Source organism: Melanostigma gelatinosum (assembly GCF_949748355.1).
Source record: "Melanostigma gelatinosum genome assembly, chromosome: 6".
NCBI classification, from domain to species: domain Eukaryota; kingdom Metazoa; phylum Chordata; class Actinopteri; order Perciformes; family Zoarcidae; genus Melanostigma; species Melanostigma gelatinosum.
In genome coordinates this window covers 19,449,898-19,467,202 of record NC_136639.1, presented here as the reverse complement: position 1 = coordinate 19,467,202, position 17,305 = coordinate 19,449,898, and the positions used below count along the sequence as shown (strand labels likewise).

The window sequence follows — 17,305 nt, the reverse complement described above, 5'->3', positions numbered from 1 at the left end:
GGAATAATGGATCTGATACCCATGGGGTGATATACGTGTACTACGACTGTAACTGCCAACATAACATGGAGGGGAAGAAAAACCTGGGGAGTTAGAGGATGAGAATGTTATTGAAGGGACTCATACGGTTTACGGACATGGGTGCTATGGGTGCATGCCGATGAGAAACCAGAGCCACCATCACAGTGAGCGCCACTACAGAGGGAACGAGAGAGAGCGAGAGAGAGAGGCAGAGAGGTAGAGATTGAGAGAGTGAGCTTGAAATGGAGCCACACACTTCAATACAACGACCTATGAATGCCGCACGAAGAAAGAAAGACATTCATACCTAATGTTAGCTGTGCAATTCCTAAAAAAGGGCAAAAGGAATTGGAAAATGTATGTAACGAGTTAAAACATCATAAAATCAGCCTCATAGACAGGAAGTAATGTTTAGATAACATCAACGTAGTCGATTAAACATTGTTTCCGACTGTTTTATGTGATTAATAACAATTCCATTCTCTACCTTCATCCTCAGACACGTCCAGTATTTCATCCACTGTTTCTGGGAAACTCATGCGATGTTTCTCAGTGGTCGTCTGCACAGAAGGAAGAGGAAAAACCAATTACAGACACAACAGTGCGTTTAAACTACTTATTTCCTATTATTGCCAGAGTTGGTATCCAGAGGGCAGAGTAGTGTTTCTAAACTTCTCACCATGGACACCGTCTCCTCAGTGACGAGCTTTAGGACGTCGCTCACAGAGATGTAGCCCAACCTCTTAGCAATGGCCAGAGCCGAAGTACCGTTCTACCAGACAGAGAGGAGCAGTTTGATCAGATCTCAAAGCAAAACTTCATCAGTCATTTTGAAGAAGACAAGGCGAGTTCAGGCTCACTGTTGTAGTCTCGTTGGGCTGAGCTCCGTGCTTCAGCAACAGTGTCACGATGTCCGTGTGTCCCTGCTGGGCCGCCTGGTGCAGAGGAGTGTAATTAAGCTGGAAGAGGTATTAAATGTATTCTTTCTCATGAAAGTACAAATTACATCCAAGATACATCGGAAAAAAAAACATATTTTACCAGAATCATTCCTGAATTAGTAAAGCTGGTGGGGCAAGCATCGCAACAAGTCAGTACAATGGACAATTGTCATCTGAATCAATTACAATTATTATTTTAACAATTTATACAATAGGTTAATAATTTCAGTCAATGAAAGCAAAAATCCACTGGTTCCGGCTTCTCAAATGCTTCAAGGGTAATAAACTGAATATCTTCAGACAAAGCAAGCAATTTGAACATGTCAGCTCTGGGATGTTGTTTTGGAAATGTTTGACCTATTTTTACAGACTTCAAACTAAATCAAGACAACAATCTGCTGATTACTCGGTAATGAAGATAATTCTGAATTGCTGCCCTACATCTAACCATACTCAGTCAACTTTAAACACATTTGTGCATATATCATAATATGATTATAAATACTGCATCTCACTTTAGTCAGCTTAAATGCCCCGACTGCAATAAACCATTGCTAACAGCTTTCACCTCGGAGATCCCTGCAACAATGTGCGTTGAACCGTGTAATGCGCTGTGTATTTGTATTTCCCGATGAATGGATCAGAGACAGCAGACACACTGTAACCGTGTGACTCATGCACAGACTAACTGTAGTTTTATCTCAAACCAGAGGGAGGCACTCACCCGTGTTTTGCTGTTGACATCGGCCTGTTGCTGCACAAGGAACTTCACCATCTTGATGTTGCCATAGTGACACGCTACATGGAGAGGCGTGTAACCCATCTGACAGAGAGAGGAAAAGTGAAACATCTTCAGCACAAATCCAGACGCATAACTTTCGTGTCTTAATGACCTTTTAATATAAATACGTTATGTAGATTTTATCCTATTAAGGGTTGAATGGTTCATGAATATTACATTGTAAGTAATGAATCAAATCGACGCAGTCGAATCATTCCTTATTTTTATCATCGCATTCAGTCTGCAATTTAGGAATTAACGAGAGAGGATGCAATTATGTCTTGTGCACGGGATGGGAACAATAACAATAATTTCAATAATAACACCTTGATATGATGATAAATTCCAGTAGAAGAGCCCCACAACCAGTGGTGGAAAATAACTAAGTGCATTTACTCAAGTACTGTACTTATGTAAGATTTTAAGGTACTTGAACTTTACTTGAGTGGTTCCATTTTTTGCTACTCCAATACAAATAACATATTATTACGGATAAAGATAAGACTTTATTGAAATGTTTTTATTTGTTTTTAAATGAAATTCACAAGCTACCCAGCAGTATACATCTGAGTACTTCTTCTACCACTGGCCACAACAAATGCTGCCACCCATGTAAAGCCTAAACTGCTGTATTCCTGTCAAGACTGTGTCAAAGAGGTGTCAAGCTTTGGTTTGTGGTGCTGTTGTACCGACCACATTATTTATTCGACACATAAATGAAACCTTACAAACAATTTTTTGCACATACAACTCCATGTCAAAATACTGTTTGTAGAGCTTTAAGCCGCTGAGGTCTACGGGGTCTGAACCCCTCAAAGGTCGAACATGTTTTGATGGTAACGTAACCCTCTGCTATGATAACATCCGGCTATTTATGCTACAGCACTACAACACTATCTGCCATGGCTCAAAGTAGCTGGCATAAGCAGCTTCTACATGGATAAGGCTTTGATAACCACACAACGGTTTGCCATGAGGCTGAAAGGGTCTTACCCGTGTGGCAGCGTATACTGACGCCCCTTGCTTCACCAAGATATCTGCGATGCCAACATGTCCTTCCTGTCCGACCAGATGGAGTGGGGTTAATCCACTCTGGGGGCAACCAGATTCAGAAGAAAACAGTCAAACACAGAACAAATCAAGCTCAAGTTACATATTATTTTACGATTAAATGGACCAAATAAACGTCCTGCCCCATGTCAGTCATCCTTTAATCATCTATGTGTTTCTTGCCTTGTTTCCAAGGTTGACGTTGGCCTGTTTGGAGATGAGCAGGGAGACCATGTCGGGCCTTCCTTCTTGCGAGGCCAGGTGGAGAGGTGTGACTCCCTGCAGTGACTCAGCATTGGCTGAAGCGCCGTACTGCAGCAGGCTGTTAGCCACCTCCACCTGGTTCTGCTTGGATGCTATGTGGAGGGCGGTGTAGCCATTCTGGAGCACAGACATGAGTTGTGGTTAGACAAATATGTGTATATGCCTGATACTGGGCCATTGAACATGAATTATGTGTGGACTTGTGTGTATCTCTTTTTTTTACCCTGGCTGCACTATGTGGAGACCCGCCCTTGCTGACAAGCAAGTTGACAACATCCAGGTTGTTGTGATGTACAGCAACGTGCAGTGGAGTCAGACCATTCTGCAAAAACAGAATCAAAAGTCCCTCAGACTTTGGAAGATCAAACAATTCTTTATCCATCTTTTGAGTCCTTCTCCCATACAGCCAAGCCCTTTATGTTGCTCTTACCTTCCCAGCAGCATTAGGATTGGCTCCTCTCTCCAACAAAAGCTCTGCTACATCCACCTTGCCGTACTTGGAGGCTACATGGAGCGGAGTGAAGCCTTTCTACAGAGGCACCAACGAAAGGAAGAAGTGGACACAATATTAGGTTGGGTAACAGTTATTAGTGCTGACAGTTTTAAGGCAGCCAAATGCTTTCAAGGAAGGGTAAGCAGGCGGATTTTACCTTCGTCATCTTGGTCTGCTGAGCCTTCATGTCCAGTAGGATGCGTACGGTTTGTGCGTGACCTTCCCGAGCAGAGATGTGTAGGGGTGTGTGGCCTGCCGTGGTGGTGGAGTTGGGGTTGGCTTTGTGCTCCAGCAGCAGCTTCACTAGCTCCTTGTGGCCCATCCGAGCGGCACAATGCAGAGGTATTTGGTCATCCTGGCCAATGTGGGGCAAGGAATTATAAAATATAAGGTACTGCATGAAACTTCAGCAGTAGAATGCCTTCTCTAGTGTCTTAATCATCCTGTTTTCGTTTCTCAGCGTCTCCACTTTGATCTCAACTTGTTACATTAACTGTAAAAGGAGGCTGTGGTGTGTAGGAGGGAAATTAGCATGTGAATGCTCTGCCAGGAACTAGTTGCTGAACCAACTTTCTAAATGAATGCTTATTATGTATCAATTTAAGATAATTTAATCATATCACATCAGAGGACACAATATGTGGATTGTGCTGTAGTATGTGAAATCTCTACCTTAGCCTTAGCGTCCACAGGTGCTGCGTTCTTCAGTAAAAACTCTGCCACCTCATAGTGTCCTGCCCGAGACGCCATATGAAGAGGAGTCTCCACTTTCTACTCATGCAGAGAAGGACAAACCGCCCACTCAGATTCATCAGTATTACAACAACATCATCAATGCAGAGGTGAGTTGGTTATCTGCACTGCTCATCGGATTTCAGAAGGGAACTCACCACATTGGAGGCGCTGGGGGAAGCTCCTTTCTGCAGCAGGATCTTCACAATGTTGAGTCGACCCATAAACGATGCCACATGCAAAGGCGTCAGGCCAGACTGTTCAGAAGAGGAGAAGAATATTACAAATGGTCTTGTATGCGATTAATGACTTTTACGCTGCCATCTTGACTAGGACTTGCCTCGTAAAAGCGATTCAAACTCTCAATGGGATTATCCTGGATAAATAAAAGTATATATATACATCCCATATAATGAGCTGTGAGCTGTTATTGTCAACCCCTCGTTTTAATGCCCTCACCTCAGTTACAGCCTCTATTGATGCAGAGTGTTTAAGCAGGAGATCCATCACACGCATGTGGTTCTTTTTACAAGCAATATGCAAAGGAGTAAAGCCATTCTGTAAAAAAAGAAGAAAAAAGGAATGATTATCATGACTACAAAGATTAAAAGTAACTTTTCCTTGTCTGAATTGATACATTGACTGTGTGCTTGTCACTGACCAATGCCCGAGAGTTGGGTTTGGCCCCTTTGTCCAGCAGTACTTTGGCCATGCGTTGGTGGCCACAGTGTGCTGCCACATGAAGAGGGGTGAGGTGGTCCAGTGTGATATCATCTATCTCTGCATTGTACTGCAGCAGCTGCTTGACACAGTCCATGTGGTCCCCCTGTGCTGACATGTGGATTGGAGACAGGCCATTCTGCAACAAAAAAAACAAAAAAAACGTGTTGACTCTCTCAAGCCTTTGTAAAACAGGAAGCAACTTGTCTTATAGTGAAAACAAACAATCGAAGCAAGAGGCAGCAGAAAGAGGGATCTATGGCTGTGTTTGGAAGATCACGCACTTTTACTTACATATTTCATTTTAGAGTACAAAACAACTCAGTGATTTGCATTCATTACCAAACCAGATGGCGTTCAGTTCATTTCTAAGGAGTGAAGAATTTATTTCTATCCGTGTGGATTACCTTGGTCTTTGCCTGGATGGGGGCTCCGTGGTCCAGCAGGATCTCTATAATCCTGACATGACCATTTCTGGCTGCACAGTGCAGAGGAGTCAGCTCATCCTGGAGAGAGAGGATGGTTAAAGATTTAGTGAATGATGCATCAAATTAGAATCAGGAAAGGAATCAAAGATTCTATGAAACCGCAGGATGGATGTCTACTGCACCTTGGTCTTGGCATCAATCTGAGCCCCTCTGTCCAGCAGGAGTCGGACCATGATCACATTCCCCCGTCTGGCTGCAATGTGCAGTGGAGTGATGCCGTTCTGCAGAGACAAACAGCTGCACTTAGATGGGCACACACAAGGACAACAGAAAGCAAGGACAGAGATTAACCTTCCAACATCAATTATTCCCTACCTTTGGGGTGAAGTTGACATTGGCTCCTCTATTGAGCAGCAGTTGAGCCACGTTCAAGTTTTCATAGTGTGCAGCAATGTGGAGGGGTGTGAATCCAGTCTGCAGGGACACGTCAGGGGAAGTACATGTCACTCTCATTACCGTTGCATTTTAGAAACACTAATACTGACACCAAACACAGATGTCCATACCACTTGTACATGTACTGCACATGTGTGTAATCACATCTGCAGCCATGCAGCCATGCAGACACAAACACAAATACAGACACACACAAGCACGCACGGCCGTATACCTTGCTGAGTACATCAGCATTGGGGTCATTCTGCAGAAGCACTGCGGCTGTGCGTGTATCGTCGTTGCGTGCTGCAATGTGCAGCGCAGGGAGGCGGACCTTTCCCTTGGTACCATAGTTGATGAGCAGGGCTACGACATTCTCATGTCCCTGTTGAAGAGCCACGGCGAGAGGAGTGAATCCATCCTGTAGCACACAGAAGAGAGTTAGGAGACTCATGACTCATGGAGAAAAAAACGAGAGAGGTTAAAGAGAGCGGCTTATGAGAACGAAACAGAATGGAAACACGGCGCTGTCTGCATCAGCAAGGATGGGACTGAGTAATTTGGGAGATTACTCTTTGAAAATGACTCTCAGTTCCTGAGTCTTCAGTACCTCAGTTGGAGTGCTCTGATTGGCTCCGTTCTCCAGAAGAAACTTCACAACCTCTAGATGGTTTTCTTGTGCGGCCATGTAGAGTGGAGTGAAACCCTTCTGTCTCAGAAAGACGCACAATAGACACGCGCGCGCGCGCGCACACACACACACACACACACACACACACACACACACACACACACACACACACACACACACACACACACACACACACACACACACACACACACACAGCAGCAGCACAGGAGACACAAGCACAGCAAAAGAAAGACAGGAAGATGGTAACAGTCAGATGCATGGGCAAGCATGTACAGAGAGAGGAAACACCAAAACACAGATATATAGGGACAAAGACACTTGTTAACAGATGGAATTGCAATAGTTACAATGGTTTCACAGTAAAGTTGACATAATAAGTAGGTGTAGCCTCAATGCAGTGAGAGCAGCACTGAGTCTCACCTGGGACTGAGCGTTGACATCGGCCCCGTAGTTAACCAGCTCTGTGACCACCTGCTCCTGCCCTGCCAGCGCTGCAATGTGCAGGGCCGTGTTCCCTTTCTGTTCAAACACAGATACATGAGAACAGCACAGTCACAACGAGCACCAACAAAGATTAGAGGTGAAATGTGCAGATGTTAGGTTTCAAATGCAGACAGATGTTTCATGTTGGATTCTGACGATCTAGATGAAGTGTGCCTTATTTACATGTGTTTAACCCGTCAACTAATAGTATAATTACACATGTAAAATAAAAATAGAAAGCGAAAATTCAACAGGTGTTATAATGAGAAGAGGTTAAAGAAGTAGTTCATTTTTGGGAAATACGCTTACGGTATTTGCTTTCTTGTGGCGGGACAGATAAGGAGATTAATACCACTCTCATATCTGTACACTCAATATAAAGCTACAGCCAGCAGACAGTTAACTTAGTTTAGCATAAAGACTGGAAAGAGGAGGAAAACAGCGAGCCTTGCTCAGTCCAAAGGCATTAAAATCCACCTACAGAAATCAACACATTATGGTTTTACTGGGCTCACATGCGGGACTATTTCTGAACATGCGCGTGTGAAAACCCTACGAGTGAATTCAAAGGCCAAGGGACTTTTTACACAAGTGACTTCTGAGCATATAAGAAGATGGGACATTTTCACAGTGGATTTTTACCTTTGTGGTGGTCTCCAGTACGATGCCATTGTGGAGTAGCTCCAGCACCATTTTAACGTGGCCTTCTTTCGAGGCCAGATGCAGCCCGTTGAGTCCATTCTGAGTGAGAGAGCAGAGTAAAACTCATACTGAAGGGTCCTAAACTAACTATAAACATCAATATTTCCTAATCTAAAATAAATAACCACACAAGTACACACAAACACATGTAGGCCATGCCAACTGAAACAACTGTTGTTTGTTTATCACAGTGACTGACGCATTCACAAACTAAAGCGAGCAAATACTTACACTGGACACCACGCATGCAGTACTCTCAGAATCAAAGTAGTCATTAGCGCAAACAATGTCTACAGGGATGAAAATCAGGAAGTGAACATTTTCATTTGATTAATGATGGTGAGAGGAGGAGGAGGTAGAGGAGGAGGACGGGAGGGGGGATGGCAGGCCGCTGGTCTCGTGGCTGGGAAGAATACGAGCCGTGTGGGATAGGTCTGACCTCACACAGCCTTCCTTCAGCCGCACAGGACATGTGAGGTTGGACCTTTCACACACCACTGATATTATTCCTCTGAGTGGGGAGACCACAGCACACCATCACTCTACTGCAGACAGAGGAGAGCGGGTGGGGACGGAGGAAGGCAAAAAGCAAGAAAAAAAAGGGAGGAGAGTTAGAAAACAGCATACAAACAGAGAAGGAGAGAGGATAGAGGAGAAGTTGTTAGGTTGAGAGGGATAGAAGAGGAGGGAAAACACAAGACGGGGAGAGCAGGAGTGAGGCAGTGTGCTGGTGCGAGGTATCCACTCAGACAAGGAAACACAGCTTCCAGTCAAGCCTCCACCTGGCCAGACTCCCATCACTGTACATTCAGCATCAGCACCAACAGTCACAACAACGGTGCTCTCACCACCCACCGTGGTTGAAGTGAAAATCTACAACTCTGTATCATTGTATAAACTTTGAAGGTAAATACAGTGACCATGTTTTGCAAAACAGTAGATTTACCTGAGGCCTGTGTTAATAATAAATGGAATACTGTCAATAAATATAAGCGGCTGTAGCCTTCTGTAGGTGTCTTGATTATTACTACATTGAGCTCGGGCCATCATTAAAGCCACTATGTGCAAAATGTGCAGCCATCCGATGGCAGCATAAAAAAAGACCAATTTTCACAAGAAATACTACATTTTTCTACAAACAAAAAAACACTAGACTAATTATAAACATGCTGTAATTACATACAAATGCCACATATAGGGGCTTTAAGTGCAACACGTTAGAGCAATGTATATGCAAAGGTGTCTCCTAATTAAAGTGAAGCAAGAATGTTGTAGATTATCACTTTAACTCAAACACAGTTGACAGTTAACAGCGAAAAATAAAATCACAATTTCATATGACGAATATCACAAAAAATGAAATTGTGTAATTCAGGAGAATTAATCTTGTTGGTCAAAAACTGTAAATCTGCATGTAATTACATTTTTATTCCCTTGGGTTCTCCCTTCAACATAGTGAAGGAGTTTGCCAGTAAAAGCCGGTGTACAGTGTCACTTTACATACAATACAGCTGTTGTTATGTGGGGTTTGTTAGGGGCCCTAAAAATAGGCCTCATAGAAATCCTGACAGGAGCATTACCAGCAGTAATTACAAAATGTTCAGGACAGCATAAGTGAATGGAGAGGAAACCATGACTGTTAGATTAATGAGCCAGAGAAATCTTTCTCACATAAACACACTATTTTGGCAAAGTTACTGTAGCCTGAGGGCAGCAGTCCTAGAACCGATAACGCTGCCTCTTCCTGGACACTCTGGTAACAACCGTGAGGATAAAGGAGGCAGGATGGAAGACACAAGGTGAAGGAGAAGCCCCTGCCCCATTTACCACCTTCCCTGGAGACCCTGTAAACTCCACCTGCCACCTTCAGCCCCTGATGAACAGTCTACATGAGCATGCACATACTGTAGTGCACAGGCACATAACAGTGATCGAGTCAGACACATCATGCACACCGGACACATGTATAAAGAAATAATAATACAAGATATGGTGGTATACATGGACAATATTTGAGAAGAAAATAATGCAAAACCTTTATGAATGAGACTATACATTATGGCATATAACTTCTACTTTTGTGGAAACTGAAGGATAAATGTATAAATACTGCAGGACACAAATAACTGATCATATAATTGGGTAAACGTCATTAGCTGAATTGAACTGCCTAGTTTCATTCATAAACACTGTTCTTTTTTTATGAATGAGAGGTGCAGTCCACCCGCCTCCTGAATTTGTATTTAATCCGTTAGAAAGCATTTAGTAAAGACTAAGGTGCGCACCTTGCAGGATGCGATTGTCGTCCATCGGTGGCACATGAATACTTTAACCAATTAAATCTGGAGAATGTGCAGCTCTCTCACCTGATTGGCTGTATTTATATCAATGCCATTTTTGATATGGTCCAGGGCCTTGTCCAGGTTGCCAGAACGGGCCGCTCGGAGAAAACTGTTGCCAGCATCTGCCTGCAAGCGTAACGGAGAGAGGGAAAAGGGGAGGGTAGTAGTCGGGGGTAAGGGGTATAAGAGAAAGAGAGAGACACATAAAGTAGAGGAGTAGAGAGGGGAAATGGAGAGGGAGACAGAGTTTGGTTAATATTTCATTTCGGGGCATTTGAAGGACTGAAACCACTCAGCGGTGATCCTTCAGTTCTTCTCTCATGTCACTCCGCCCTTGAGATTTTGAACAGTGCAGTTTGACAATCTGCATCTGCACCTTGAAATGTGTGTATTGACGGTGCAGTGGGCACGCAGCTGAAGTACACAAACCACCTGTGCTAAACAAAACGTCTAAAACTGTCATCTGTCCTCGGGTGAAAACTGTGAAAATGCTGACAGCTACTGGAGTGTCTGTTGTGCCCAGCAGACTGTTGGCTCTTTGTCTGGAATGTGTGTGTGTGTGTGTGTGTGAGTGAGAGAGAGAGAGAAAGAGACACAAGGTGAATGGAGAAAGGAGAGCAGGAGAGAGAAAGAGAGTTTGGCGAGAACCGGCTCACGGGCCGGCACATGGCACGTCTAGTGTTTTTGTCTGTGTTTTGTTTGTGTTCGAGGGCTTCGTGCCCCTCCCAGGCAGGCAGGGGTGCTGCTGAAACAGGATCACTCATGCGGCACAGGGGGAGAGCGAGGGAGAGGAGAAACCACAGGGAGAAGCTCGACTGCGGCAAACCCTGCACTTTTTTTCCACTTAATTTACATAATCTCCTCTCTCCCCTTGCCCATCCCGGTCCTTCTTCACCCCCTCTCTCCATCTAACCAGCTATCTCAACATTGCTGGTCAGGAAAATCTTCAGCCGTCCAACAATTCAATGTATGTTTTAATCCAAATGCGGAGAATAAATTCATGTATAGACCTCACTTTCTGATCCAAAAGAAAACCACTAAATGCTGCCATCACACACACACACACACACACACACACACACACACACACACACACACACACACACACACACACACACACACACACACACACACACACACACACACACACACACACACACACCCCAAAGAAATCCTTGACAAAGATGGAGTGAGCATTCATAAAAAAGAAAAAGAAAAGAGAAAGGACCTACATGCCTGAAGTTGAGGCATAGCAACAAATGACACAACACAACCTCAACATCAGTGGCACAGCGCTGTGCAAAGAGAGAGTTCACTTTAAAGAAGAAAAGGGCGATCAAGGCAGAACACAACATTTTGAGCTTCCAGCTGATTGAAGAAGCAAAACAATAACCAACAGTAATTCTGGTCGTATCTGGTAGAGAGATGAAATGTTTGAAATGGCAAAGTTTCTACTTATCAGATGAACTTCCAACAGAATGCAGCATCCTGCGTGTAAAGTGATCAATCCTGGGCTTCTGCGCGAGTACACCGACTCATGCGGAGCCACTCGCCTCGGAGTCATTGTCATTCTCTCCAAAAGATGTTTTTGTTTTTAGCTTTTGCTCACAGACAATTGAGAGGCATACTACTCTGCTGTACAAAGTCTGTGAGTCACACTCACACATGCTGACCAACAAAATGCTGATTAGACATTCCCGCACACACAAAATAAAAAAAGACGCACTGTAGAGCAAAACTCTAGAATTAGAAAATCTACCATATGATATTTAGATAATTGCTTCAATATGAAGATGCAGTAAACACTCAACATTAAATGTTTAAAAGTCTCCAGACTACTGTCTCTAGTTTGGTCTGTTCAGTGTCTCAGGTAACAGTTGGATCTACTCACAATTGCCAAGCCAGCTTGGTAGGCCATGCTCTCCCTCTGCTTACTGCCATTAGACTCTCTCATTCACTTTCACTTTGAAGAAAACCCACAAACCTCCTCCCTCTAGACTGCTGCAGAGCAACATACTGACCCCAGCACACACATGCCATCCTGCACACACACACACACACACACACACCTGTCACTGGAGTTACGATCACCATCCAATAAAAGCACTGTTTTGACAAATGAATCTTTGCGAAAGGTTGGACACACATGAGCTGTGTCTGTGTTTGGGAATCCATTTAGCATTGAAAATAAAAATACAAATTACAAGAGTTACACAAGATTTCTATATAGCGCAGTTTTTATGTCAGGCTATTTGCAATTATGTTATGTTAGAAAGGGTTACACAAACAATCAACATCAATGCATAGTAAGTTTCATAACTGATCATTGAAACCTAGAGCTAGTGTACCAGCTAGTGTATCAATAGGAAAAAAGAAATTGAACTTATCATAGGAAGACCATATACGACCCACACAGCAAGTATACACAATGCAGTGGCGGGCAAATTGTTTGCAGACTCTGCCATAGTGACGCGAGAAAAATCCTTTCATCAAAGTAGGAGCAAATACAGCTGATTCAAAGGCACACAATATACATGCTCCCACAGCAAATGGTTGCTTGGTAAAACCATGGTGACTGTGACTGAGGCCCCTCTGCTGGATCCCCCCCTCCCCAAGACTCAGTTCACTGCCCCCCCAGAAAGAGCCTGCTGAAGTTTACAAGACTACCACAGACTTCCTGGTGGTCAGTCCTGCGTGTATCTGTGTGCATCTGCTTGCGTCAAGAAGTGAGTGTGTGGTGTGGTGAGATAAGGATGCAGGGGAACCACACCCATTCACTACCGCAGACATAAACAGTTACAGTGCACACGCATATACCAGGGAAAAAACACACACGCACAAGGAGCAGCCTAAATATGTTCTGTAGTAATTCCTCTGCTGCGTCTTGCTGGGCGATTTAGATGAATGTGTCCCTCTGTGATTATTCCCATGGAGAGTGGACAAAAAAGAGGCGAGCACATTAATCATACTCTTGAGGGCAAAATAAACTAACAATAACCTGCTCAGCAGCTTCCTGGTTCACATTAGCAATATAATCACGCTGTCGTGCAACGTGCATGAAACTGTCCTCAGGTTAAGACAGCGCAAGGTTTCTCATAATGATGCTCAAAATTACCAAGTCAAATTATTCCCCTATCTCCTCACAGAGAATCCTCTGCCCTGAACTCCCCTGTCCCCATCGTTATCCCAGCCTTTCTGTCCTGTTGCCTTCCTTCCCTTCTCTCTCCCTTTGCTTCCTACATTTCTCTCCCCCCCTCCTCCTCGCTTGCGTCCTCTGCTGGTGCTGCAGCAGACAGAATGACGTCATCACCCCCTCACTGGTGGACTGCAGTGTTCGAAAACTCAATGTATACGTGTGCGTGTGTATGTATGCACGAGGAGGCATGTCTGAGATCCCGGCCACCAAGATCCTCTGCAGGGGACGACTAGACCTGGAAACTCATCATTTTCACAAGCGATTGATTGTGTGTGAGACGGGACAAGCAAGACAATGTGAGGCATGAATGGGAGAGTAGAAAGACTCTCACGGTCTTAAAACTGTGTTTGTGATGTAATTACAAAGATCAGGATTTGAGAACTCGCTGTTAAGCTTCTAAATTGGGCTTAAAAATGGTTGTTTGGGATGCTATCTCTCCATCTAAAGTAAATCTTTGTGTAAACCGTTTCCCTTCTTCTCTCTCTGAGGTACAGATACTGTAATAATGCACTGGAATCACAGTAGCCTGAGCAACAGAGCATGTATTTACCCGTTTATCATTATGTCATGATTCTAGCAAAGGATGCAGTCTACTGCTATGACCCACCATTCCTAGCACAACAAATGATTGCTTTATATATATCTTGACATACTTGACCACAACTACTATTACCTTATAGATCAAGCATAAATAGGCTCAGCAGAAGTTGTAAACCTTTTTCTTTATTATTACTTGTGACCCGTCATAAGAAAGCCATATCCTCTTGTCCCGGTGAGGGCCTAACGCAATCCAGAGACAAACCCTGGAGCTCTTCCACTGACTGTCAAAGAGATAATCTCTCTGCGAAAGATCCAGGGTGATTTTACTTTGACATAAAACTATTATCTGCTGAAGAGAATCTCAGCATTTCTATTAAAATAGACTCAGTGCCTCTCTCTCTCTCCCCCACACACACACACACACCACGACATGAATTTGCAGACACAGCACCAGGTGCAAATCATAAATATTTTAAGTGCCACCAAAGCTATTTATACAGCCAACAGAAAGGTGAAAATAAGGTGCCCATGTATGTTCAGAATGCCTCAAGTCCTCCTTCACGTGCAATCATTTTAAACAACATAAATTGTTGCAAGCACACCAGACTCTGGATAACGTCTGCTAGTAAGTGAGACCAGTGGGACCGTTCAGCTATGGACACATTTACAGGAAGCAAGCGAGCGGGTCACTGGGATGAAGCTGTTGCATTACCCCACTCAACATGGTCTGTCTGTATGTAAATCTGTCTGTCTGCCTGCTTCTATTCCCTGTATGTGGCAAAGCGTCCTGTTCCATTTTTACTATTTACTTTCTCACACTCCCAGCCTCCCCCTCTCTACATCCCACTGTTTGTCCCTGCCGCACTCATTGATTGTCTCTTTATATCTGGCCCTGCTGCAGCCTCTGCGCCTGTAGATGAGATTGTCATGGTTAGCGTGATCTTTTGTGGCAGGGACAAAGACGATGAAAGCCATAGGGAGGAGATAGGGTCTGGAACCTATGGAGGATAGGATCAAGATATGGTAAACATCCTGTGTCTTACTGCACACAATTACAGAAAATATAAATACTGTCTGGAGGAATAGAAAGAAAATATAATATGCCCAGATCGTGGACTGATCTGAAATCTATAAGCTTTAAGTCTAGCACTGCAAAAGTAAACATTAAAATGCACTCTCCGTCTTATCTGCACTGTAAACTGGATGAAGCTTCAGCGTTGCGCCTATTAAAATAGCAACAGAAAACCCAGTGAACGCTCAGAGGTGTTCGCTGGCTTTTGCAGTGGTGGAGGTAACCAAGTGCGGTACATTCATTCAAGTACTGCACTTAAGCAAAGTACAAGTACTTCAAACTTTTGCTGGAGTGTTTCTAATGTATGCCACATCACCCTACCTTTGTACTTTTTTACTTTATGTATTTGACAGCTATAGTGACTCGAAAAGATTTTAACAACAAAACATGGAATAAGTTTATAAAGTATGTTTTGAAATCGATTAAAATATCCAACAGTATAGCAAAGTAGTAAAAATAGCACCTCATTGACAAGCTACAACTTTAAAATTCTATTTACATGTTAAAGCATCCATAATATTAATCCAATTATAATACATATAGGCCTACAGTATACAACACCCATTCTGCATGATGAGTACTGATGCTTTTGGTACATTTAGTATGATACTTATGTACTTTTACACACAATGAATTTGAATGCAGGACTTTAACTTGTGAGTGTAACTGTATTTTTAAACAGCTGTATCTCTACTTTAACTAAGGGATGCGATTACGTCCTCCACTACTTCTCACTGTTATTCTCAGTTACACAAAAGTTACAAAAGTGAAAAAACAACCACGACAGACAGCATTGAACAATAGACTGCAGATCATCTTGAGGCAGATTAAAGTATAAACACAATAGGCACATTTCTACAAGTTGCATCATGTGGTAAACTGTGGTTGATACAAAATTAGCACTCGTACACATCCAGGCAGTAGGGCCTTGTGAGCGTGCGTCATGTGTTGCCATTACCTCCGCTGGCTCAGTAGATGAAACAGTCTGTAGTCTTCAGTGAAGCCACACTGAAAGAATCTCATTAATTGACCCACTAATCAGTTTACTGACCTCTAGTTTACTTACCACAGCTAATCCTGGTTGACATCATACAATCTGAACATCAAACAGAGGAACACATTAAGTCAAAAACAAGATTAGGGAGGAAAAACAGAATACGATACACACCCACACATATACGCACTTACACTAATCTTGGACGCATACGCATCACAACCCTGAAAGGAACTCCCAGGCAATCAATCTCCCGCCCATGTTGCTTGGGTAGGTCGACTGAGTTTGATCAGAACAGGTTATGTTTGGGGCAGTAAGCAATGACTCGATATGCGTTTTAACGCTCCATCACTTATAACTTCGATTACAGCGATCACTGTCTTTTCAAGCAGGATCAATGTTCACACCTCCATGACCTGCATCTCTTTCTGTCTCTCATTCCCCTTTGTCACTATTAGAGCCGAGGCATATTCAGGACTGAAAACAAGAACAAGCCTCGAAAGCGGAATTGGGGAGAAGCCTCCCAAACAAGTTTGTGCGGAGGGACGAAGAGAACAGGAATGGTACTTAGCAAACACAGAGCAAACACAGAGAGATGCATGTGCTGAATAAAAAAAGAGCTTGAATAAAATGGACAAAGAGCATACAGATCAATATTCATGTCTTACAGGCAAAGTGAATATAAAATAAATGGATTGTGAAAATGGGAACAAAGCCAGTTCCAAAAGTATTGTCCCATCACTTTGTGATGTGAAAGGATAAATACAGGCACCACTTGCAGGTGCACTACATCTGAGAAAGTGCAACACAGGATTTTCTAAGAGACGAAAGCATTGCAAAAAAATACAGCGATGCAATAAGAGTCGTAGAGAAGCGTACAGGTGGAAAACGATAATATGAAGGGACAGAGAGAGTGACAGGAAAAGAGAATGAAGTTAGAAGAAGAGGAGGTGGTACTCACTCCAAAAGTGACGGTCTTGACTGGCATGCCTGTTGGCCCTCCACTCTCTCTTTCTTACGTTTTCTGTTTCTCTCAAACACACAGCTGTCTTTTCTGTTGCCCCCTGCGAGTGCTGCGATACAGGGCACGCAGACCCCCGTCCAACGTAAACACGAACAGACACACACACACACACACACACACGTACATACATATGCACACGCCCAGACACACACACACACTTGAGTAAGCATGGTGGGTGGAGAGACTGGGGAGGGTGTGGGTCGAGGGGACGGGGGGCCCAGGGGTTTATCTCTGGAGGAATGCTGCCTGTATCTAAAGACACACATTTCACACACAGCCAAAAACAAATGGGTGCCCCATACTCTCACCATGGGTTTGCTGACTACGTCCTGGCTCATTTTGGCTATTTTTTTCCAATTTCACAAGCTTTACTTCAAACTCTTTATTTTTTTCCCCCTCTGCCGTCTCCATCACACTATGTTCTGCACTCCACCT

General features: G+C 43.6%; 1 protein-coding gene across 1 annotated transcript in view; it reads right to left on the bottom strand.

Moving 5' to 3' along the window:
- The window catches only part of LOC306778846 (ankyrin-1-like), a 40,950-nt gene extending 24,027 nt beyond the window's left edge, over positions 1–16,923 (bottom strand). Inside the window, exons 1-22 of the mRNA XM_079270555.1 lie at positions 16,808–16,923; positions 10,069–10,170; positions 7,643–7,741; positions 6,938–7,036; positions 6,476–6,574; positions 6,101–6,286; positions 5,806–5,904; positions 5,613–5,711; positions 5,410–5,508; positions 4,944–5,141; positions 4,742–4,840; positions 4,441–4,539; positions 4,223–4,321; positions 3,708–3,905; positions 3,488–3,586; positions 3,281–3,379; positions 2,977–3,174; positions 2,737–2,835; positions 1,687–1,785; positions 882–980; positions 701–793; positions 509–581 (exon numbers count right to left, since the gene is read on the bottom strand). Of these exons, the coding sequence (XP_079126681.1) occupies positions 509–581; positions 701–793; positions 882–980; positions 1,687–1,785; positions 2,737–2,835; positions 2,977–3,174; positions 3,281–3,379; positions 3,488–3,586; positions 3,708–3,905; positions 4,223–4,321; positions 4,441–4,539; positions 4,742–4,840; positions 4,944–5,141; positions 5,410–5,508; positions 5,613–5,711; positions 5,806–5,904; positions 6,101–6,286; positions 6,476–6,574; positions 6,938–7,036; positions 7,643–7,741; positions 10,069–10,170; positions 16,808–16,834 (2,461 nt within the window). The 5' untranslated portion in view covers positions 16,835–16,923. The remainder of the gene's footprint in view (positions 1–508; positions 582–700; positions 794–881; positions 981–1,686; positions 1,786–2,736; positions 2,836–2,976; positions 3,175–3,280; positions 3,380–3,487; positions 3,587–3,707; positions 3,906–4,222; positions 4,322–4,440; positions 4,540–4,741; positions 4,841–4,943; positions 5,142–5,409; positions 5,509–5,612; positions 5,712–5,805; positions 5,905–6,100; positions 6,287–6,475; positions 6,575–6,937; positions 7,037–7,642; positions 7,742–10,068; positions 10,171–16,807) is intronic.
- Between the last annotated feature and the right edge of the window lie 382 nt (positions 16,924–17,305).